At 33.8% G+C, this 24,055-nt stretch overlaps 1 protein-coding gene and 2 pseudogenes across 1 annotated transcript; 1 reads left to right on the forward strand and 2 right to left on the reverse strand.

Annotated features, from left to right (window-relative positions):
* Window positions 1-539: 539 nt before the first annotated feature.
* On the reverse strand, window positions 540-2,750 carry LOC143622166 (LEAF RUST 10 DISEASE-RESISTANCE LOCUS RECEPTOR-LIKE PROTEIN KINASE-like 1.1; annotated as a pseudogene).
* A 5,447-nt stretch (window positions 2,751-8,197) lies between these two features.
* Window positions 8,198-11,017, reverse strand: LOC143622167 (uncharacterized; annotated as a pseudogene).
* A 9,232-nt stretch (window positions 11,018-20,249) lies between these two features.
* LOC143622211 (vicilin Cor a 11.0101-like) lies at window positions 20,250-23,714 on the forward strand. The gene is made up of 6 exons (XM_077093415.1): window positions 20,250-20,427; window positions 21,682-22,024; window positions 22,119-22,294; window positions 22,596-22,670; window positions 22,786-23,070; window positions 23,151-23,714. The coding sequence occupies exons 1-6, from the start codon at window positions 20,281-20,283 to the stop codon at window positions 23,598-23,600; spliced, it is 1,476 nt and encodes a 491-aa protein (XP_076949530.1). The 5' UTR covers window positions 20,250-20,280; the 3' UTR covers window positions 23,601-23,714.
* The last annotated feature ends 341 nt before the right edge of the window (window positions 23,715-24,055 follow it).

Below are 24,055 nucleotides of genomic sequence, written 5' to 3' on the forward strand. Positions count from 1 at the left end.
TTAAATTTGAGTTATAGTATGATTAATGGGGGTCCTGAGTCGAATATTGATTCAACGACTGTATTTCTCTGCTGCAATTTGGGTTTAGAACTAAAATGAGTATTAACCTCTGATCAGACTAATCTAATGCTCATAATAAATAATTACTAGGCCAAGTGGGAGAATGTTAGAATAAATATATTTTATATATTTATATATGGCCCTTATAATTATTTATCTTATTATTGATCATTGACCTAAATAACCTTATGTTTATAACTGGTAAATCCTTGATGGACGGAATTACCCTTACTAACCTTAATAGGGTTTCCCCTTGGGTGTATATATAGAGAGCTTATTAGAGAGGTTAAAAACTAATGATGAATAATAACACCATAAGAATCATCCCCTACCTCTCTCTCTCAAATCGTGTTCATCAAGAACACCTAATCTCCATCCTAACCATACACCCTAAAGGGGAACTCGATCAGATTAAGAAGATGTCAATCTCAAACATCACTGGATTATCAGGTATTACATATTTCCTTGTTTCCATTATATCATCGATTATAGAAACTGATCAACAGTCTTTGGATTCTGTTTAGAGCAAGGTTAGCCAAACTAACCTCATCTTGAGACCTGTTTAAGTCGACAGGTACCATTGATGATATCAGTTCAATCAAAACTACCCCAAAGCTATAGACATCACTCTTCTCTGTTAACTGATATCGTTGGTGATATTGTGGATCCACATATCCTGGTGTTCCCTGAGGAGCTGTTGACACATGAGTGGCATTATTTGATATGAGCCTCGAGAGACCAAAATCTGCAACCTTGACACAAAAATTGTGGTCAAGAAGAATGTTGCTGGTAGACATCTCGGTGTATGATTTCAGAAGCATGAAGGTACACCAGCGCACTGGCGGTCTCAATGGCAATGTTCATCCGTATTGGCCATGTTAGCAGGCTTGGATTTGCTTGTTCCCTATGAAGGTGATCGGCAACAGTGCCGTTGGGAATATACTCGTAAACAAGGAGAAGTTCACGGCTTTGTCTAGACGTGCAGCCGTAGAGGACCACAAGATTTGGGTGCTTTAATTTGGTGAGGATCTCAACCTCATTTCTAAAATGTTGGACTCGGTTGTAGTTGTGCTCATGAAGTTTCTTTACTGCAACTTCTCTCCCATCTTTGACTTTACATGTTTCAGAAATATGGTAAGATCGGCACGAGAGATTTCATATGAAAATATTTATCTGGAAACTGAATAATCTACTTCTTACCATAATAAACAGATCCAAAGCCTCCATCCCCAAGTTCATGTGAAGGGTCGAAATTAAAGGTGGCATCTTCAAGCTCCTTGTAGGAGAAAACAGAGACACCACATGAGAGACTTACGTCTTCAAGGTTTGGAGATTTCTTCTTGGATGTGACATAGGAAAAAGGTTTGTTCTTATGGTGACGACAGATTATGAAGATGACAAAAGACAGGCTGAGGATTATGGTTGATCCGGTGATAACTAGAACACAAAATTGCAACACATTCAGCACGGTCTTTAAGTACGCACATGTTTGTATGTATGCAATCATAAATATCCAATAATAATAATGATGCATAGGATCAAAGAAGCATATTACCCAGAATCTTGATATTCCTATCTCTGCTTTGTTTTTTGTGTGGTCTTTCTGTTATAACCAAACAATAAAAGTATATATTTTAGGGCAATATCAAAACATTAGAACTATGTTAGACATATAATATGGTGTTTAAAAATGAGGGAAGAGGGAAAGTGAAGCTGTAAATACCCCATTTGACGTCCAAACAGTGATCATGTCCGTTTTCAGTAGTACACAGAAGACCCTTTTTTTGGCACTCGATACATAAAGGCGTCAATATAAATTCAATAGAGGTGACAGGATTGAGAAGAGAAAATATGTTGGTTTCATTGAGTCCTGATTCAGTTGACAATTTCACAGGTAGCTGCAAAACTTGACATGTTTGTGGGAGGTCACTTGGAACTGATCTATTGAAGTAGTTATAGTAGAAAGTGTGATCTTCACATCTATTGTAGCTGTTGTAATTATGTTGCTCAAAATAAGTGAAATTTTCATTTACTGTGCATTTGAAGAGAGTAATGAAGGCAGTTATTGAAATTGAATACAAACGAGGGCTTGGACTAGGAAAAGTGAAATTATGCATAAGCGCTTTGCACTTAGCATTATTTAAGAGCTGCCCAAATGTTCCGTTCGAGACGAGTAAAACAGAAGAATTTTGGTTAGTATCAAACTTTCCAACAATCCCATATGACCGTCCTCCAATTTGAATCTCCCCACTTTTCGAGGTACAGTTGACGTTGATCAACCCGCATCCTGTGTCCTTGACATTGTAAAACGGGTACTTGAACGGGGCCATACCTATGCAACCGAAACTTTCTGGGCAGACAAGCGGAGAAATGCTTCCATCCACGGCAGAAAGAATAACCGGCACGAAAAGAATGATGAGAATCATTTCAAATTCCAAGCCAGAGATTAGAGAAGTACACAAGGTATCACTGCATTCTTCAGACTCCATTATTGCATTATATACATTAATGTTAATAAACACATTCAAATTCAAGTTACCCCATTTTTCTTTTCCATATTGACTAAGACATTCAAGACTTTGACTCATTGATTTCTGTCTGCCACTCATTCTTAAACCATTTTCAAAAGCCAATAGGGCATGCTTGAAAAGTTTCATGTGTTCACATTTCCCACTTTCTAACACGCCTCAACTTATTAAAGTCCAAAGTTTTAGAAAAAGACATTGAGTAGACTTTAGATGCCAATTTATTAAAACCACAATTACTATAACATCACAATTCACACCAAAAGAATATGCATGTACACGTTAACAACATTGTGTGTTAGGTTAATCCTGTTAGGATGGCTTAAACCATTTAATTAAGATCAATTAAGTGACATAATTTGTTCCTTAAATTACGTTAGGGTTCGGACTGTTCGATTATCGGGTTCCAAAATTTTAGGTAATTTGGGTATTTGTCCATAATGTATTGGTATACATACTACACATTTGGTACATAGGATTTCCAAACCTTATGTTGTTTGAAAAATTAGTATATTTCCTGAAAAAAAAACATACTATTTGTAAGTTCAAGTTATTCTATAAAGAAAAACAAGAATGAGAAAAATGAGAAATATTTGTAACCAGAAAAAAAAACCTCTTAAAAAAAATTATAACTCAAAATTTAATAAGAAACAAAAAAAGTAAAAACACAAAAATGTTTCTATCGTCTTTCTCGTTCTAAAAAAAAGTAAAAATAAAAAAAACGACACAATGATGAGTGAAAGAGATCATTGTGTCTTTTTGTTTATCATTGTGTATTGTGTTTATTTTCGTCATTGATTGTGTATTTTTTTCCCTTGACATTGTGTCTTTTTTTCTTTATATTGTGTTATATTACTCAACATTGTGTTATATTTTGTTCAGCATTGTGTTATATTTTGTGATATATTATGTATTTTTTAGTTATAATTGTGCATTTTCTTCATTTTCGTCATTGAGTCTTTTCGTCCGTTTTTATTTTATTTTTTAACGGGAATGATGGCGGAAACATTTTAGTTTTTTTAATTTTTTTCGCTTTTTTATATTTTGAGTCATTTTTTTTTTTGTTTATTATTTTTTTGAATTTATTTTTAAGGGAATTTTTGTGTGATCATAAATCCTTCTCGCACTTCTCATTTTTTATTTCTCTTTGTATTTTAATTTTACCCTATTTGGAAATTTAACGTGTTTTCATGAATTATGGATAACACGCCAAAAGTTAAAACGATGTAGTTGGATTTAGTCGGGGTTTTAGTTATTCGGGTTTTTATACTTAAAAGGTCTAACCAATACCGGCCCCTCGTAACAATCAATGCGAGTATAATCGACGGGCCTAGATGATGTATTATCATTGCTCGAGATTATGTTTCACGAAATATGTTAAAATACAAAGGGAAATAAAAATAAGAAGTGTGAGAATGATTTATAACTTCAAAAAATACCCCTAAAAAATCAAGAAAAATAATAAAAAATCATAACTCAAAATTCAACTACTTTGACCATTTCCAAATACCTCATTGTATTTTCGGGGCGTCCAAAGTGTTGATCATTTATGCATGATTTTTTTTCTCGTGCACTACCCCTTAAAATGGGTTTCGAAGATAAAAATCCTTTATTGGTCCATAAATTGACCTCCTAATGAATTCAATTTGATTATTCCTTCTTATTATTAAGCATCTGAATGATGACTTGTCTTCTTATGACTCATGAATCAGATATATTCGTTTTTTGAAAAAACTGTTCAAGAAAAAGCAATCCTATAAACTAACTGGATTCTTGGATCTTGTTCATTAGATTAAGAAAAAGAACTTTCTTTCTATTCTAATTTCTAATTTTTATGTATACTAAAATTACTAAGCCTTTTCTATTTCTTTGTTAGAAAAGAGATAGTTTCGAATTTTTTACTTCACTTCAATACTCAATACAATAACAATAATAGGAGACGAGAAATGAGAGTATTTATCCCGCATTCATTCTTCATATCTTCATATAATTGAAAAAGATATTGGAAATGGAAATTTTTGGTACAACAAGCCGCGATCTGATAGTTATCAATCTAAATATAAATATTATACAGAAATAACTGAATCTCGATCCTGTAATTAAAGAAAGATAGTGAAAAATTTTATTATCTTGTGGCTTAGAAGAAATGGTTATCTGTGAAGAAACAACTGACAATTTATTCCTACAGAATAAGACGGTTGAATTGGAAATATCGACAAATTCTCGCGGAGTCCAAGGAAATGAAAAGACACAAAGGGGGTCATCTCACATGATTAAAAATGGCATCTAAAAAGATTGTTGCAACGATTCTCATGTGCATTGTCTTTTAGGAACAAATCTATGATGTGGAAGTGACAACACACATGAACAAACGATAATATGCTCATATTCATAAATAAACGAACACGACACAAGAATTTTACATGGTTCAATCCTAGCACGGAACCTACATCCACGGGCTACAATTGGGTTATTTCATTATTGGTGCTACAACAAGCCACATATTGAAATTACAATAGAAAGGAATACATAAAGATGTAATGAGGGTTTCTAACTCAGTCCCTAAGATAGCTCCAATTGACCAAATGAGAACACGCCTTCTCAAAATCTAACAATCTTCCACTTATAGGCCTTGCGAACACTCCAGCTCGCCATCCAAGCACATGACAACCTATCACTAGTAACTCCAACAATCTTCAATAACCAACTCTTCCAAGCCTCCAGTTTCCATAAACAAGCTAAGACTTCAATAACAGAAATCCTTCAAGCCTCCACTTTCTTGAACAAGCTAAAACTTCAACAATAGAAGTTCTCTAAGCCTTCAGTTCAGTTCTCCATGAACAAGCTAAGATTTCAAATAATCCATCTAGTTTCAACGACCCTCATCAGATATGAAAGGCCCATTGAATCTCTCGATGGCTTCAATTCGGTCATCGCAAACCCAACCATGGGCAAAACCCACCAATGACTCAACTTCAATCTCAACCGGCACCTACTTACTTGCACAACCATCTCTAGATACTTTGGAGGAAAGAAGACTCTCCACAATACAAGTACCCAGAGAAATATTTTACCATTAAAAATTTCAGTCTCAAAATCCAACGTTAGTATGCAACTTTGAACATCAATTCTAAAGATATCAAACACCTTCATGCAACCCTGATGTATATAAAAATATACATCTTTTAGGCATCAAATAATCTCCAAAATAATATCTTTATATTGTAATATGTAGTTAAAATAACTATTTATTATGTCATTTTTAATTTAAGGTTTATTCTAGCCTCACAAAGAAACGAAGGGATACACGAAGAAAAAGGAAGAAAAATGAAGAAATTGTGTACCAGTCAGGAAAGCACACCCCTCGTGCCTCACAGACCACACCCCCATGGTCACATTTCCAGAAGAAGACAAAACCTGATGAGAAAAACACGGGGTCGTGCCTCAGCAACCATACCCTCGTGGTCACCTTTCCCAGAAAAGATAAAATCAGATCAACAAAACACGGTGCCGTGCCTCACCTAGCACGTCCCCGGGGTCACCTTGGCCAGATGAGACAAAAATACAAGAATTTGGCAGCCAAAGCATGGGGCCGTGCCCCATGTAACACGCCCCCTTGCCTCTTCATCACATGTACGATTTGACATGCATTAAATGCACACACAAAATTATCCACAGGGCCGTGCTTCACCAAGCACGGAGCCGTGCCTAGCTGTCCAGATAGCTTATAAATAGCTTACATATCTCATTGCTTTTGGGAGTTCTTGGAGTGTTTTTGGACGAGGTTATCACTTAGAACACTTACTTTACATTCAAGTTGAAGATCAATCAAGGAGTCTGAAGGCTTGGAAGCTTCCATCATCATCATTTTAGAATGAAGATTCATCAAATTTGGTTATATTGTTGTAGTTTAATCATGTCTTTGACATCTTCATCTTCTTTTATGTTTATCATCATGCTCATTATGAGCTAAACTTCCATTTACCTTCTAAATCTATGATGAAAATTAACTTAGTTTGATGTTGATATTGAATATGTTATTTAGTTTTGGTGAAGTAACGATTATTTGGAATATCTTTTGATGAAATATGTTTGTTACCTTAATTGTAACATCCTGAAATTTTGGTCCAAATTTGACAATTAAGGAAAGATGAGGGACTAAAAGTTTTCCAAAAATATAAAGGTGGAAAAATATGAAATAAAAGTAAGAGTGAAAACCTTGAAGAAATAAGATGGGCTCATCCCACATTGGAAGAAGAAAGAAAGTGAAGTCATTCCACGTAGGTATAAATAGGAACGTGAATTTTCCTTCCACATTGATAAATTACACAACATGTGAGCTCCTTATAAGGAGATGAGTCCACATGATATATTCTTATATGACAATACACACTTAGTGGTCTTAGCGAAGGTGTGAAGCACCCAACATGCACGGTCTTGGGCGATGGGCGCAATGTGACACTTTGATGACGCACTTTGCACTTCACACACTCGCATCACCGCTAGCCGCCTTAGTATTTTTGAAAAGTAGAGGGACCAAAAGAGTAAATTATGAAATTTTGATCCTTCGCGCTACACGACGGACAAGGATATGGCCCTTTCGCTCTACGCGAAGGAGTTAGGGTAAAACCGAGGATTTAACGGGTTCGCGCTACGCGAAGAAACAAGTCATTACTACTTCGCTCTACGCGAAGTGTCCATCTTCCACATGTGGACACGTTGAATGACATGTCAGACCACGTGGCGTCACGTGGCAAACCAATGATGACTCACCGAAACAAGGTCTACGCGAACGGCCATAATATTTGGCTATAAAAGTATAGGTTCACGGAAAATATAAAGTGTCGCTTGACATAGCTAGCACCTCATCGTAAGCGCCAGCAACATGGAGAATTGCAGATATGCAGTTCTTAATTAAAGAAAACCCCTTTTGGATATACCATCATAACCTTGTTGAAAATACTCTAAGTTTACCTCCATATCGGCAACAATTCTTAAAAATAGCCCACATACGTCCGAAATCTATGCCTGAAAACTTCTTCGTTTAATTTGGGAACTTTAAAGAAATAATCTCTCATGATCATCGTCATTTTCGGAATTGGAGCTAGACGAAGGAATTTTAAAAGGATCCATTTTTATAAGATGGATAGAATTTTCTTGAGAAGACGAGTAGCATTTTTTGGTTTGATAAATGAGTAAATTGATTGGTTATAGGTTTGAATTATTATAACTATTATTAATTGAAAATGACCATTGGAAACGGTGATATGATTGTTGTGCAGGCAGGGATCATCTGCATGGCTACCCCATTCGAAGATGAAATTCTTCATAATCGAGTCCCCCTGGGCGGTGTTCCTCACGCCGGTGCGCTCCGTCCACCCTGGATGATATAGGGCAGGGAGGTTTACGCGCCAACAGTTTTTTAAGCCCATAAAAATTTCTCATATATATATATGTGTGTGGAAAGTAAAAAGTCTTTTTAACATCAAGTGTTTCTCTTTCCTAACAAAGAAATATCCAGATCTACCTCTTTTCTTTTTTATTCTTTTAATATCTTCTTTATCTTCAGACCATCCCCATTCACAAATCAACCCAAACCAATCAACAAATTAATTTCTCTCTCCTCCACCAACCCAATCCAACCAAACCAAACTTTTCATCATCATTAGCAAACCAAACTTCATTACTTTTTATTAAATAAATATAATTTATAATTTTTTATTAATAATTGTTGTGTTTTTTTATTTAAAGTGTTTAAAAATATAAAAAATAATTTCTTTATTTAAAAATAAACAATATATATTTAATATAAAATTATGTTAAAAAAATATTTATATTCATCAAACACACTTAATAAAGTAGATAACAAAGTTACGATCGTAGCATTAAATATAAAATTACACTAAGAAATGATAAAAACTACATAATTATTCATCATCGCCAAATTTTTGCCAAATATGCTCAATCAGATCGTCTTTTAAAGCGATATGAGCTTTTCTATTGCGAAGTTGTTCCCTATTGGTCATATATTTGGACAAGCTTCCAATTCGTTGAGTAAAGTATTGAAAAGGTTGTTCATCATCTTCACTTGAGCTTCTTCGTTGCCGGTTAACAAGTATATCATTTAGAATATCAAATGGGTCATAATAGTTAAGGTATGTGTCTCGTTCATCCTCAACTATCATATTATGCATAATAATACATGCAATAATAATTTTCCCCATCATATCCTTGTCCCACACATGACATGGGTGTCGTAAAAATGCAAAACGAGCTTGTAGAACGCCAAAGGCGCGTTCAACATATTTTCGAGTGGCTTCTTGATGTCGAGCAAACAACTTGTGTTTCCGCAACTGTGGAGAATTTATTGACTTGACAAATGCAGCCCATGAAGGACATATGCCATCAGTAAGATAATACGCCCTGTTATATTCCCGATCATTCAAGACGTAGCTCACATTTGGTGCTCGACCTGACAACACATCATCAAAAAGAGGAGATCCGTGGAGGACGTTAATGTCATTGCACGTACCTGGTGTTCCAAAGAATGCATGTCATATCCATAAGTCATATGATGCAACAACTTCCAAAATGATTGTTGGTTTACCGCTTCTACCTGCATATTGGCCAGCCCAAGTGGTGGGGCAATTTTTCCACTCCCAATGCATGCAGTCAATGCTACGTATCATACCTGGAAATCCACGTTCTGCCCCGACATAGAGTAGCCTTCTTAAATCTTCTTCATTGGGTCTTCTAAGGTATTCTTGACTAAAGCATGAAATGACATCTTCTACGAACTTTGTAAGAGAATCCCTTGTCACAGTATCACTCATTCTCAAATACTCATCTTGTGCATCGGCTAATGTTCCATACGCCAACACCCGTATAGCTCCGGTACATTTCTGCAATAATGAAAGGCCTTGTCTTCCGGTAGCATCACGTCTTTGTTGAAAATAGATATCATTCGCTGTAACAGAATCCACTATACGGAGGAATAGTGGTTTTCGCATTCGAAATCTACGCCGAAATATGTCTTGATTGTACGTTTGGTTGTCCACAAAGTAATATTCATCAAACGTGCCTTACCTTGCTCGCGTTCACGTCATGATACCTTCTTCTAGCTCTAGGAGGATGATCTCCTATGATCATATTTGGCATGATTACAAATATTTCACAAATTAGGTGATCAAGTTGTCGATTTTGCTTGGCAACCCTAGCTTCCAATTCATCAAAATCATTCAAGTTTGATGAACTGGGACTTGCTAATGTGTTTTCATTCTGAGAAATTTTTTAAAGTTAGTGTTGGATAAAATATGCAAATGTTATGCTCTTATTTATACAATAATATGATGTAGATAATGTTAAATAATTTTATCTAAATGAAATTCAGGCATCCAATAGAAAATTGACATGTGAGAAGATTATGTTGGATTTTCGAGAGATAATGTTAAATCATATTATCTAAATAAGATCTAAGCGTCCAATAATAAGTTGACACGTGGGAACGAAGATTATGCTGGATTTCCGATTGATAATGTTAAATTGTATTATCTAAATAAGATCTAAGCCTCCAATAATAAGTTGACACGTGGGACGAAGATTATGCTGGATTTCCGATTGATAATGTTAAATTGTATTATCCAAATAAAATCCAAGCGTCCAAAACAAAATTGACATGTGGGAAAGAAGATAATACTAGGAATATATTACAAATGCATTACAGACAAACAAAGTACACATACATAAAAATACAAAGAGGCATAATGAAATATCTTACACAAACTAAACTTCAACATACTGAAAATAAAACACACACTAAACTGAATTTAGTTAGTTCGGCCCATGAAACTTCAAAATTAGACGGTGTTTCAGATTTTCCTCTTCATGCGACAAGAACGGCTTTTGTAACAACGCGGTCAAAAGTTCACTTTGGATTTTCTCTCGCTTCCTTTCTTCCTTTTTTGTTCTAACTCTTGTTCTCTCATTTTCATTTCTTCTATTTTTTGCTCCCTCTGTTTCTCAAACTCGAGTTTTTTGTTCATCAGTTCAAGTTCACTATTTCTAGTAAGCGTCATTGCATTAAGTGCTTCAACCACTTCATTAGAAACCTTATCTTTTCCTTTTCTTTTACTTTTAGCCGCATCTCTACCAATTGGACGCTGAATTGTTGAAGTACCAGTATTTGGCGTCTCTGGGTTGGAATTATCGCCATAGTCCCCTTCTTCAGTAGTCCTTGATCTTTTTGTGCTACCGCCAGTTTCTTCATCACCCACTTCACATTCAGGGTGAGAACGTCTTGTAGAAAGGTATTTATGTAGATCCCACGTTGGGTTCTTACTCATAACTTCATTCCAAACCACATAGTCATTAAACTTGTTCTTACCTTCCCCATAAATTGTATGATCTATACTTTCAATATCTTTCTGGCTCATTCCACTTTTTTAAAGCGACATGCTTCACCGTATGCAGCAACCCAATTGGTGTCAGTTTCGTTAAGTCGATGGTAACGACATTTCATTTGACCTATACTTCTCGGACCAAGCTTTTCTGGATTTTCTTCTTGAGCTGCATCATACAATTTTTTTACTTTGTCCACAACACTGTAATCTTTTGGTTTTTGCCAGTGATACTATTTCCACTAATGATACACCATGCCGACATTAAAGCGACATCTTCAGCAACATCCCATTTAGTGCCTCCCTTTGATTGATTTTCAGAATTTTGTGCGGTTTCAAGACTTCTAGTGACAAAATTTTGACTTGGGTTCGGAAAAAAGGTAGAGTTTTGATAGTACTGAGTATTGGGACAATCTTCAGAATCTCCAAGACTAAAATGAAGATTTATATTTAAAGGATCCATAGTAGACAATACTAATGGAAAGAGTTGAACTAGAGATGGATATGAAAGTGATATGATACCATATTTATAAGTAAAAAAGTTGAATTATATAATCAGATAATGTTAGATTGTTTAGATTTTAAGTTTTATCCATAAAATCATATGAACCAATAAGAATTTTATAAGTGTCGGATGTGAATGATATAATCAGATAATGTTAGATTTTCTAGATAATAAGTTCTATCCAAAGAATCTTATGAACCAATATAAAGTTGACAAGTGGCGGATAATATAAGTCGGTAATGATTAAAAATATTTTTTTTACAAACTTCAAAAATTTATATCGATGTGTTCACAAAAAAAACTAAACAATAATGTGTTTTTAAAACTTTTTAAAAACTTAATTAATAAAAGTTATTAGAGAAAACAATATTAATGTTAAAATAAATTAGTTTAAAAGAAAAAACAAAAAAGAAAAAAAATAGAAAAAGGGAACCATAGATAAAGTGACATGTGAGGTCAAGTTGTTTGGCATGGAGGTTGCCCTCACAAGTCGTTCACCTTCATTTAATTGAATTTTTTTTTAATTATTGAATAGTGTTTCAAACTAGTAGGTAGTTTGGCAATGGGAATGGTCTCAATAATCTTTTTCATCTACCTCTATCTTCTTTTTTAATTTCTCAACCCGATTAATTTACTTGCCTTTGCTATATAGAAGTTCAAACTGTAGCAATAGGCTAAAGAGTTCAAAGACCTAAATACCGCCTCCGATGATGGTGACTAGCTTTTCGGCAACCCTTTCGGATTTCTAGTCAAGCTCTCATGAGTCGGGATCTCGTTTGAATGTCTCGATTTCGTTGTGCAAGATCTTTGATTTTTATGAATTTAAAGTGGGGGTAGGATGTTCGAGATCCTAATGTTGGGTGTGTTTTTTGTTTTTTTTTCCAAAATGGAGTTTCTTGCAGATTTGTGGATGCTTAAGATCTGATGTATTTTGTTTTTCTTCAAGATCTGATGTTTTTTCCTTTGGTAGGCTTTATCTGATGTTTTTTTTCTTTTTTTCAAGATCTTATGTGATTCTTTTGATAGGTTTTTTAATTGTTTTTGAAGATATGATGTTTTTTTTTTCTCTGTTTTCTTTTCAAGATTTAAATGATTGTATTTTTTTCTTTTCATTAATTTGTTTTTCTTTTTTATCAATAACAATTCATATAAGTGTATTTTGGTATTGATTTGTGTATATGTAAACTAATTATTGGACTTGTTAGTTGATTATATTAAAGATGTTGAATTTTTATTATTAAGGACGTCAAAATTCTTTAAGCATTCTTATAGTTCAGGGATATTTTTGTACTTGAAAAAAATTGTATGTAAATTATTCAAAAAACATATGTTTATTTGGAGATGTTAAATTAATTTGTATGTAAACTATTCGAAAAACATATTTTCAAAAAATATATGTTGGGAAAACATATATTTTAATTGGAAATATTTGAATTAACTCGTATGTAAAATGTTCTTAAAACATACTTTCTTAAAACACATATTCGACCAAAGGTTAACCTCGATCTAATACCCAACAGTTTTTATTAAAAATTTTTGTTTAAAATAATTTGAAACGTTTACAAAAGTTTACTTGGTGAATAAAACTTAGTTTGGTTTATATCTTAAGTATCAAACTAAAAATATTAATAAAGCATAATAAACTTTATTTATCAAGATGGATAGAAGAGAGATCATGACTAAAATTTGAAAGTTGACATGACTAGTTAGTTTTGTACATTTTTTACTTTTATAATTTGAATATTTTCATTATTTTATACTTTGTACTTTTGTATATTTATATATATTCCACTTTTTTGTTATTTTTATTTTTCAAATCCAACGAGAAAATCTATTTAACTTTTCTAGAAACCCATAAAGTTTATTTAATTTGATAAAGTTGAATTCAATAGTTTGAATTTGTACTTTTACTACACGAAAAGTTTCCATTAATCTACACAAAAGGTTACAACACAACAAAACAAACACACACAAAAAGTTTCAATGAATCTATAAGAAAAGTCGCAAAAGTAAAAAAAACAAACACACAAGAATCAACGTATCTTCAAATTAATTATAATTTGCAATATCCGGCAACAATAGTGGTCCCGAATTCGTCAAGCAAAATTGGATATGGATTTTGGATCTTGGTTTTCATATGGTTTGGATTGTGGATTTGATCAGCATCATCATCATCATCATCATCTCTGAATTCTTGTTTGTTATGAGAAAGAAGAAAAAAAATTAGAAAAAAGAAACAAGAAATATAGATCTAAATAGATGAAAAGAGTGAGTTTTGGATCTTTTTTTATATGGTTTGATTATGGATAGAGAGCGCTATTGGATTTGATAAGAAAGAATATGATGATGACATAAAGCAAAATATAGTAAATTACTTTTATACCCTTATAGTAATAAAATAACCTTTAGTAAAGTTACTTTTTTTACACTATCTCAGCCATTCATTTGATTAAATCAACGATTATGGTAGAGTTTATATGGTTTTCACAACTTGCAAAGTTTTTATTTTAATCCTGTTTTCTCTCTCTCTCTCTCTCTATATATATATATATATATATACACACACGTATAGTTTAAAAAGATTAATCTAGCTAAACAAGTAAAACTCACCTTAACTTTATGAATTTCACTTGTTTAAGGTAAGTTGCCCTATTAATATTTAGGTATAATAATAATTCCAAAGTAAAATTGATAAAGGCTCATTAACTTTTATTTTCATTAATATGACTTATGTCATGAGCTTAATTTTATTAGAAACCATGTTAATAGTCATATAATATTTGTTTTTTATATAAATAATGAAAGACCTTTTTATTTAAAACTAAAATTTGTAGAATAACTTCATGATTCATATAACTATTTAAATTCGGGTTATCATCGGCTATTCTCACTACTAGCAATCCAGTTAGGTAGGTCTAGTATGCCTTTTCCTATTAGATTATACAGTCTGACTAAGAGTTCATAGTCTCTATATGAGAATGACATTCAAATAAAGCGAAAAAGAGAACGAAAGAAATCGGAAAAACTACGTGCAATCGACAGCCAAAAAAGAGAAGGCGGTCACAACACACTCACTCTACTCTTTCCATTTCATTGCTAGCTCGATTGCAGCTAGATTGCTCAATAGGGACTACTAATGGACTGTCAAAAACGAAATGAGGGATTCGACAATGGACGGGACAACTAGCTAATTGGGGGGACTGAGGGACAGAGAGAACTCTTCAACAAAAATCAATCTTGAAATTAAATGATAATGAGTCCTACACTTGAATGAAGCAGCCTGTTGAAAGTCATATTTGATTTTGCTTTTCTTCTCTTGTTCTCTTTTCTTAGTTAGGCTGAGGGGTGTGGGGGGCGCGAGAGGGGGCGCGAGTGGGGGCTCCAGCCAATAATATTGTGACGTGTAGCAGAGAGAGAAACTTGATAAGATGGGTGTTGGTTGTGGTGCTCGCGCCCCTGGCCCTGGTGTGGAGGGGCGCGAGAGGGGGCGCGAGCGGTTTTTTTTTTTATTTTTTTATAAATGTATTAAAAAAACGTATTATTAAAAAAACTCATAAATTATTTAAAAAAACACACATTAATTAAAAAAACTCATAATTTTTTGTTTTTTTTTCCAAAATGGAGTTTCTTGCAGATTTGTGGATGCTTAAGATCTGATGTATTTTGTTTTTCTTCAAGATCTGATGTTTTTTCCTTTGGTAAGCTTTATCTGATGTTTTTTTTCTTTTTTTCAAGATCTTATGTGATTCTTTTGATAGGTTTTTTAATTGTTTTTGAAGATATGATGTTTTTTTTTCTCTGTTTTCTTTTCAAGATTTAAATGATTGTATTTTTTCTTTTCATTAATTTGTTTTTCTTTTTTATCAATAACAATTCATATAAGTGTATTTTGGTATTGATTTGTGTATATGTAAACTAATTATTGGACTTGTTAGTTGATTATATTAAAGATGTTGAATTTTTATTATTAAGGATGTCAAAATTCTTTAAGCATTCTTATAGTTCAGGGATATTTTTGTACTTGAAAAAAATTGTATGTAAATTATTCAAAAAACATATGTTTATTTGGAGATGTTAAATTAATTTGTATGTAAACTATTCGAAAAACATATTTTCAAAAAATATATGTTGGGAAAACATATATTTTAATTGGAAATATTTGAATTAACTCGTACGTAAAATGTTCTTAAAACATACTTTCTTAAAACACATATTCGACCAAAGGTTAACCTCGATCTAATACCCAACAGTTTTTATTAAAAATTTTTGTTTAAAATAATTTGAAACGTTTACAAAAGTTTACTTGGTGAATAAAACTTAGTTTGGTTTATATCTTAAGTATCAAACTAAAAATATTAATAAAGCATAATAAACTTTATTTATCAAGATGGATAGAAGAGAGATCATGACTAAAATTTGAAAGTTGACATGACTAGTTAGTTTTGTACATTTTTTACTTTTATAATTTGAATATTTTCATTATTTTATACTTTGTACTTTTGTATATTTATATATATTCCACTTTTTTGTTATTTTTATTTTTCAAATCCAACGAGAAAATCTATTTAACTTTTCTAGAAACCCATAAAGTTTATTTAATTTGATAAAGTTGAATTCAATAGTTTGAATTTGTACTTTTACTACACGAAAAGTTTCCATTAATCTACACAAAAGGTTACAACACAACAAAACAAACACACACAAAAAGTTTCAATGAATCTATAAGAAAAGTCGCAAAAGTAAAAAAAACAAACACACAAGAATCAACGTATCTTCAAATTAATTATAATTTGCAATATCCGGCAACAATAGTGGTCCCGAATTCGTCAAGCAAAATTGGATATGGATTTTGGATCTTGGTTTTCATATGGTTTGGATTGTGGATTTGATCAGCATCATCATCATCATCATCTCTGATTTCTTGTTTGTTATGAGAAAGAAGAAAACAAATTAGAAAAAAGAAACAAGAAATATAGATCTAAATAGATGAAAAGAGTGAGTTTTGGATTTTTTTTATATGGTTTGATTATGGATAGAGAGTGCTATTGGATTTGATAAGAAAGAATATGATGATGACATAAAGCAAAATATAGTAAATTACTTTTATACCCTTATAGTAATAAAATAACCTTTAGTAAAGTTACTTTTTTTACACTATCTCAGCCATTCATTTGATTAAATCAACGATTATGGTAGAGTTTATATGGTTTTCACAACTTTTGCAAAGTTTTTATTTTAATCCTGTTTTCTCTCTCTCTCTCTCTCTATATATATATATATATATATACACACACGTATAGTTTAAAAAGATTAATCTAGCTAAACAAGTAAAACTCACCTTAACTTTATGAATTTCACTTGTTTAAGGTAAGTTGCCCTATTAATATTTAGGTATAATAATAATTCCAAAGTAAAATTGATAAAGGCTCATTAACTTTTATTTTCATTAATATGACTTATGTCATGAGCTTAATTTTATTAGAAACCATGTTAATAGTCATATAATATTTGTTTTTTATATAAATAATGAAAGACCTTTTTATTTAAAACTAAAATTTGTAGAATAACTTCATGATTCATATAACTATTTAAATTCGGGTTATCATCGGCTATTCTCACTACTAGCAATCCAGTTAGGTAGGTCTAGTATGCCTTTTCCTATTAGATTATACAGTCTGACTAAGAGTTCATAGTCTCTATATGAGAATGACATTCAAATAAAGCGAAAAAGAGAACGAAAGAAATCGGAAAAACTACGTGCAATCGACAGCCAAAAAAGAGAAGGCGGTCACAACACACTCACTCTACTCTTTCCATTTCATTGCTAGCTCGATTGCAGCTAGATTGCTCAATAGGGACTACTAATGGACTGTCAAAAACGAAATGAGGGATTCGACAATGGACGGGACAACTAGCTAATTGGGGGACTGAGGGACAGAGAGAACTCTTCAACAAAAATCAATCTTGAAATTAAATGATAATGAGTCCTACACTTGAATGAAGCAGCCTGTTGAAAGTCATATTTGATTTTGCTTTTCTTCTCTTGTTCTCTTTTCTTAGTTAGGCTGAGGGGTGTGGGGGGCGCGAGAGGGGGCGCGAGTGGGGGCTCCAGCCAATAATATTGTGACGTGTGGCAGAGAGAGAAACTTGATAAGATGGGTGTTGGTTGTGGTGCTCGCGCCCCTGGCCCTGGTGTGGAGGGGCGCGAGAGGGGGCGCGAGCGGTTTTTTTTTTTATTTTTTTATAAATGTATTAAAAAAACGTATTATTAAAAAAACTCATAAATTATTTAAAAAAACACACATTAATTAAAAAAACACATTAATATCTAAAAAAAACACCTTGTGTGCAATACAATATACAAAAGAAATAATTAAACAAAACACAAATACACAGCAGAAAGACTATAAACTCACAATATACAAAAGAAATATTTAAGCAAGACAGACAAAAAAAAAGAGTATGAACTCACAGAGGCATTTCAACAAACACTTGGTGTGCAAATAAAAAACATGTAATAATAATAATAATAAACATCATCAATATTCGTAATCTGTTACCGACCCAGAAGAGAAAAAGTAAAGTAGAAGCTTCAGTTCTTAATGGAAATAGGCTCTTCACGCATTTCCAAAATCCTTCACGCGAATTTCCAGCCGCGATCACCCTTGCGCCCGCCTCTTTTTCCGTGCTCGCGCCCCTCTCGCGCCTCGGTGGTGTGGTGCTCGCGCCCCGGGGCGCGAGCGGATGGGCTCACGCGCCCCCTGTCGCGCTCCACACCCCTCAGCCTTAGGGCCAAGAAAGTACAAGATATAAGAAAGTACAAGATATATTTGACTAATCTTCGTCAAATACCGAACTTTTTCTTTCTTTTTATTTTCTTTTTTCTAGTTCCTCATATCCAAGGCAGCTTATCACAAGCACCCCCGCCCTATACGACTTGTTGGGGGGGGGGGGGGTTGCTCGCCTTTTGAATAAAAAAAAAGTAAGTATTAGGAGCTTCATAGCAACTTTCATTCTAAAGGGAAGCGAAAAACCCACTTTTAGTCAATAAGAGCCCTACTTCCCTCGAAAAACCTCATCACTGTAATTCTAGAGCAAACCCATTTCTTAGTCACCAGGCTAAGCGCACCTATGGTACTTCATTACTAAGTATACAATCAGTGGGAACTTGCTTTCTGGTTGTGAAGCATCTTTGTCCTTTTCACTTCTTATTACTCTTTTCGTTCACTTTTTCTAACATTTGTAGGACCAACTAGTTCATTCGGGTGAGACATCTTGCGATGTCATGATGCGCCCGTTCCTATACCCATTCCTTTAATACTCTGGCTCTCGGGAGTCTCTTTGTTGGATACTTGGCCAAAGTGTGGCCTGTTAGCCCATAAGTAAGTATTGTGACGAATCGGCTTCACGATTTATTTAAGTATTTAAATTAAATTATTTGATAATATACTTTTGCTTTGTTTATTGTTATCTCAATTATCATTGTAATATTTGCATTTTATATATGAATTGAGTTTATATTTTAAAGGCTCGTTTTACTAGCCTACTCGAATATTAAAGGATTTTCAGAGACGACCCTGAATCCTTGAAAACACTTTGTCAAACCAATACCATTGAAAAATATTGTGAGTCTTTTGATCTTTTATTCAACGAAGTTACGTCTGCTGAGGAGTATGCAGTAAGTTATACAACGTTTAAAAAACAAGTGATTTGTTGTTAACGAGCTTTTTCAAACCTATTACATGCCTATAATGTTTATAGGACTTATCCTTTTACCCCTCTAACATCGCCACCAACCATCACTTCGTGCTCCCGTCCGTTGCCACCGTCACCACGCACCACCACAACCCTCACTGCTCGTAGTTCACCACCACCATTTTTATTTTATTTGGGCTTTTATTAGCATACCAAACAACACAAATTAATAATTCATTTCAATTCCACACGATAATCAAAAATCTCAAAACAATGGTAATGGTTCATTCCATTACCTCATCTATTCAATTCCTTTACTCATTCCATTCTATCACCCCCCCCCCCCCCCATAACAAAAAGACTTATACTTTTACCCCCCTCTAACATCAAATTAAGTTATAAAGTTTATATCCATCGATCTTTTTACGAAAGTTAATTTTCTAACATCTTTGTTTTTTTATATTTAACTAATATATTATATGTTTAAAATTAAAGTTAAGTTTCAGTCCGTTTTATATACATTTTTTTATTACGAGCACACTACTTTAGAACAATACTGATAAAGCGATAGCTACTTATTTACGTGTTTCTAATAAAAGAAACAGACAAAGTGATAGCTATTCATTTATGTGTGTCTAAAAAAACCAAAACAAACAAACCTAGAAGAATCCACGCTCACACTCGGCTGCAAGCCGCAACAGTGCAACATATATTTGTCTTCTTCCTCAATATATGGCCATCCTGCCACGTGATCACCCTCTTCTTCTCACGTGGACACCACTGATGACCACCAGATAATACACTAAACTACAAATCCTATGTAACATGTTCCAGTTTTCAATGACGCCCATGACATGTTTTGTACTTTTGTTAAATCTGTGACTGTAAAAAGTGCTACAATTTATCCTTCATTTGTACTCTTTGCTGGTATCTTCATGTTGACACGTACGAAGTCACTTCAACACTTGTCGACACGCATGTGTCGATTCATCTTCTCAGTCGACACCTCAAATGATGATCTGTTAAACGGAGTTTGTATAAATAGCCATGCATGGTGGCGTTCTCCGGTCAAATAACAGTCACAGCTGATCAGAAAAAAATGGAGATTAAAGGGAAGATTTGCTTTGTGTTCTTGGTGTTTGTTGTTTCTGCTACTTTGAGTTTTGGTGATCAGCAAGGTATCGTCTTTGCGGAGAAAGAGCAAGCCGTGAGGAAGATTGTGTCGCATTGTCACCAAAGTTGCCAGGTAATGTGAACCATATGTAAACCATCGGTATACTTTTTTTATTTTCTAAGAAGTAACCATTCAAAACAAGTTTATAGTTTATATTAAAGTGATGATGGCTTAACTAGCTTAATATACACAGGGGTGTAAGGAAAACGAAAACAAGTTACTGCTTTAAGCCTACACTTAATAAAGATCCCAAGTCTAAAAAACATTATATATAGATATATTATAATAGGTAAAGTAAACTCAAAGCAACTTATTGGTGTGATGGTAGGCTTAATTGTTACCAAAGTATAAGTTATTAGTTCAAAACTTGTAATAAATAAAATTTATTTTATTAACCGTTGCCATGAAATTAAGGCCCCAAAATCGTGTTTCGATTTAGGCTTTTACATTCGTTGAGCCGGCCCTCGATTTAGGCTTTTACATTCGTTGAGCCGGCCCTGATACACAAACTCGATTGTGTAGTTTTTGAAAATCGTCTAGTAGCATTAAAGCATCCTTAATAACAGATTTTTGTGGGTGTTTTTCATTTTTTATCTATTATGAGTGTAATTTTAGGCTTGCATTTGGGCATTTTTTCAAAGATGTTTTTTTTTCAAAAAAAAATTGGTGGTCTTGAATAAGAAAAAATGTTAGAAGTCGGTGATGATGTGATAACGTTTCTGATTGTTTAAAGATTTGTTATATTGGCTAGTTTCTTGTATTGATATTAACCTTATTTTAAGAGGTTTAAATTTTTTAATAAATTTCGCATACATATAAAACACACTCAAAATTATACTCAAATATGTATAGAGATATTTTACAAAATTATACTCAAATATGTATAGAGATATTTTACTCTATGACGTGAGTATATTTGCATGAAATCAAATCACTTATTAATTTTCAAATATTATTTCTAGTGTTCCTTTCTTAAATATGGAAAGTTGGTACTTTTCTCCTCATTCAATGGATTATGATAATAACTAATAATAAATAAAATTCTAGAATCAAGTTTTAATGTGCCATAACAACTAAACTCACAATCTATGGATATTATGGATTAACGAGAATGAAAATTAAAAATAAGAATGAATATTGTTATGACATATCATCTCTAGCATTTTTCTTTACTAGTTAAGTAAGAAATAAGATAAGATAAGATTAATCAAAATAAAAGAAAAATTATCTCGCCAATCATTTTATGATATTAACCATATATCTAACAATAATAATTAATAATTATACTGATAATTAATAATATGGTCAAATCATTTTTCATCATAGGGGAGTCAAGGTGAACAACAACGTCCACAATGCTTTCAATCATGCATGCAGAAACAACTCCGGGAGTCCGGAAAAGGCCAAAGCGGCGAAACTTACAGACCCGAAACTGGCAAACAACACCACCAGCAGTCCAACAATCCTTACGTGTTTGAAGAACATGACTTCACCACACGACTAGAAACCGAACGCGGTTTTGTTAAGTTTCTTAAAAAGTTCACCCAACAATCGGATGAGTTATTCAAGGGCATTGAGAAATACCGTGCTGCGATCCTTGAAGCTGAACCTCTGACGTTCATACAACCGAACCATTGGGATGCCGATGCTCTGGTTTTCGTTGCAAATGGTATCAATTATCTATATAGAGTAAAAGAGTAATTATCATGCATGCATGCATGCTATTCGAATCTAGTTCGTAATGGGTTTTGATGATTTTGCAGGTCAGGGAATATTAGATCTGATTGAAGGAAATTCAAGAAAGAGCCATAATATCAAGCAGGGAGATCTTTTCTTGGTACCCGCCGGAATCAACGCGTATTTAATCAATACCGATGACAATGAAAGGCTTGTTTTGGCCAAGATTCTACACTCCGTCTCCGTTCCTGGTGAATTACAGGTTGGGAATAATAAGATTAAAAACTAAAAATAATCGATTCGGTTTGATTTGAAGTGTTTTTAAAGCTACTGTAAGTCGATGGTAAATACTTAAATTGATTTTAATTTATTTTATTAATGGGTTATGTTACATGTATAATATGTAGAGATGACAAGTAATTCTAGAAAACTTAACTAAGTAATCTCATACTAATAAACTTACTTAATTAGGTGTAACATAACCCATTAATAAAATAAATTAAAATCAATTTAAGTATTAGTCTGTCTAATAGCTATATTTCTGACTTAAAATTTTGTTTCAGTTCTTCAGCGGAGGTGGCAATGCGGACTCCTTCTTCAATGTGTTTAGTCGTGAAGTTCTTGAAGCTGCATTTGGTGTAAGTCACTCCTTTTATAGAAGGAAAACAAACGGGCAACAAGCTGCGCTGCTAGCCCTTTATTTTGAGTGATCAATTATCTAACAGAGTGACTATACGTGTTTGAATCTTGTAGGTTGAACAAGAGTCGATAGGGAGAATATTGTTCGGGCAGCAGCAAAAAGGAGAACAAGGGATGTTCAAGAAAGCTACACCGGAGCAAATCCAATCGTTCTCCGGAGAAGATAAAGGCCGATCATGGCCTTTTGGTGATAGAAAGGAGAAGAATAGACATACGAGTATCTACAAGAAAGAACCCACCGTGGCCAATGACAACGGAATCCTACATGAGATTAACTCCAAAGATTTCCCGGATCTTGCAGATATCAGGGTCGCCTTTTCGTTCTTCAACATAACTCAGGTGCGGTTTTCACCATTTGTTGATATAATTTCGGCTTAATTTTTAAGGGAAAAATGGGTTAACTCTTTTGAGGTTTGTAGGGATCAATGGCGGGACCATTTTACAACACGAAGACGACTCAGGTTCTGATGGTGTCCAACGGTATCGGTCGGTTTGAAATGGCATGTCCTCATTTGTCAGAGCAAAAGCAAGGGCAGGCCTTTGGTGGCGGTGAAATTCACCCGCGTTACCGACAAGTGAGCTCAGAACTAAGACAAGGAACAGTGGTCGTAATCCCGGCAGGTCATCCTGTTGTAATCGAAGCATTCGGTGAGCAGAATCTAGAAGTGGCCGGTTTCGGGTTGAATTCGGATGAAAACGAGTGGTTCCCGCTAGCTGGGCGGGATAATGTGATGAGTCAATGGGAAGATGCGGCGTTGGAGCTGACTTTCGGTTTTCGGACGAAGGAGGTGCAGAAGGTGATACAGAGGCAGAACCAGAAGCTTTTCTTTAAAGCTCCGGTGAGGGGTGGTGGACGTGCTTTTGCATAAGGTTAAGGTTATGTATGGTTGCGGTTGTTGAGTGTTAACGTTGTAATGAGTATGCTAACCTGTTGAATAAATAAAATGCGCTTGTTTTTGTCGGTAACAATCACTTGACAGTCTTGTCAGGAAATTAAAACCAATTAGTTTCCAAGCAAAATTTGGATCCAAAATGTCCACTACAAAAACCAACTGACCGCAACTTTTCACATATGATCCTCGTGTTTTTTAATTCTGTAAAATTCATCCACACGTTAACTCCATTGGTCGCTCCCACCATCTTTCAAAATAAAATCAAAATCAGTTAGACCCAACCACTACTTATAATAATTTCCGAGTAAATGTAAAAAGAAGATTCAACCAAATTAGCTAAATAAATAAATATTTATATCTATACTTTCTAATAAAAGGCTACAATTTTTGTCACTTTTCACTCCTACTATACCTCACCATTTTTAATAAAT

The sequence above is a fragment of the Bidens hawaiensis genome, unplaced genomic scaffold, assembly GCF_021521415.1.
Source record: "Bidens hawaiensis isolate Kalapana, Puna unplaced genomic scaffold, B.hawaiensis_p1.1 tig00003058_1, whole genome shotgun sequence".
NCBI lineage: Eukaryota > Viridiplantae > Streptophyta > Magnoliopsida > Asterales > Asteraceae > Bidens > Bidens hawaiensis.

Excerpts from the sequence above, each read along its gene's own strand:
- LOC143622211 (XM_077093415.1), top strand. The coding sequence starts at position 20,281 with ATGGAGATTAAAGGGAAGATTTGCTTTGTGTTCTTGGTGTTTGTTGTT. Across the intron at positions 22,025-22,118 it reads TCTGGTTTTCGTTGCAAATG|GTCAGGGAATATTAGATCTG; the intron begins GTATCAATTATC and ends ATGATTTTGCAG. Across the intron at positions 23,071-23,150 it reads CGTTCTTCAACATAACTCAG|GGATCAATGGCGGGACCATT; the intron begins GTGCGGTTTTCA and ends TGAGGTTTGTAG.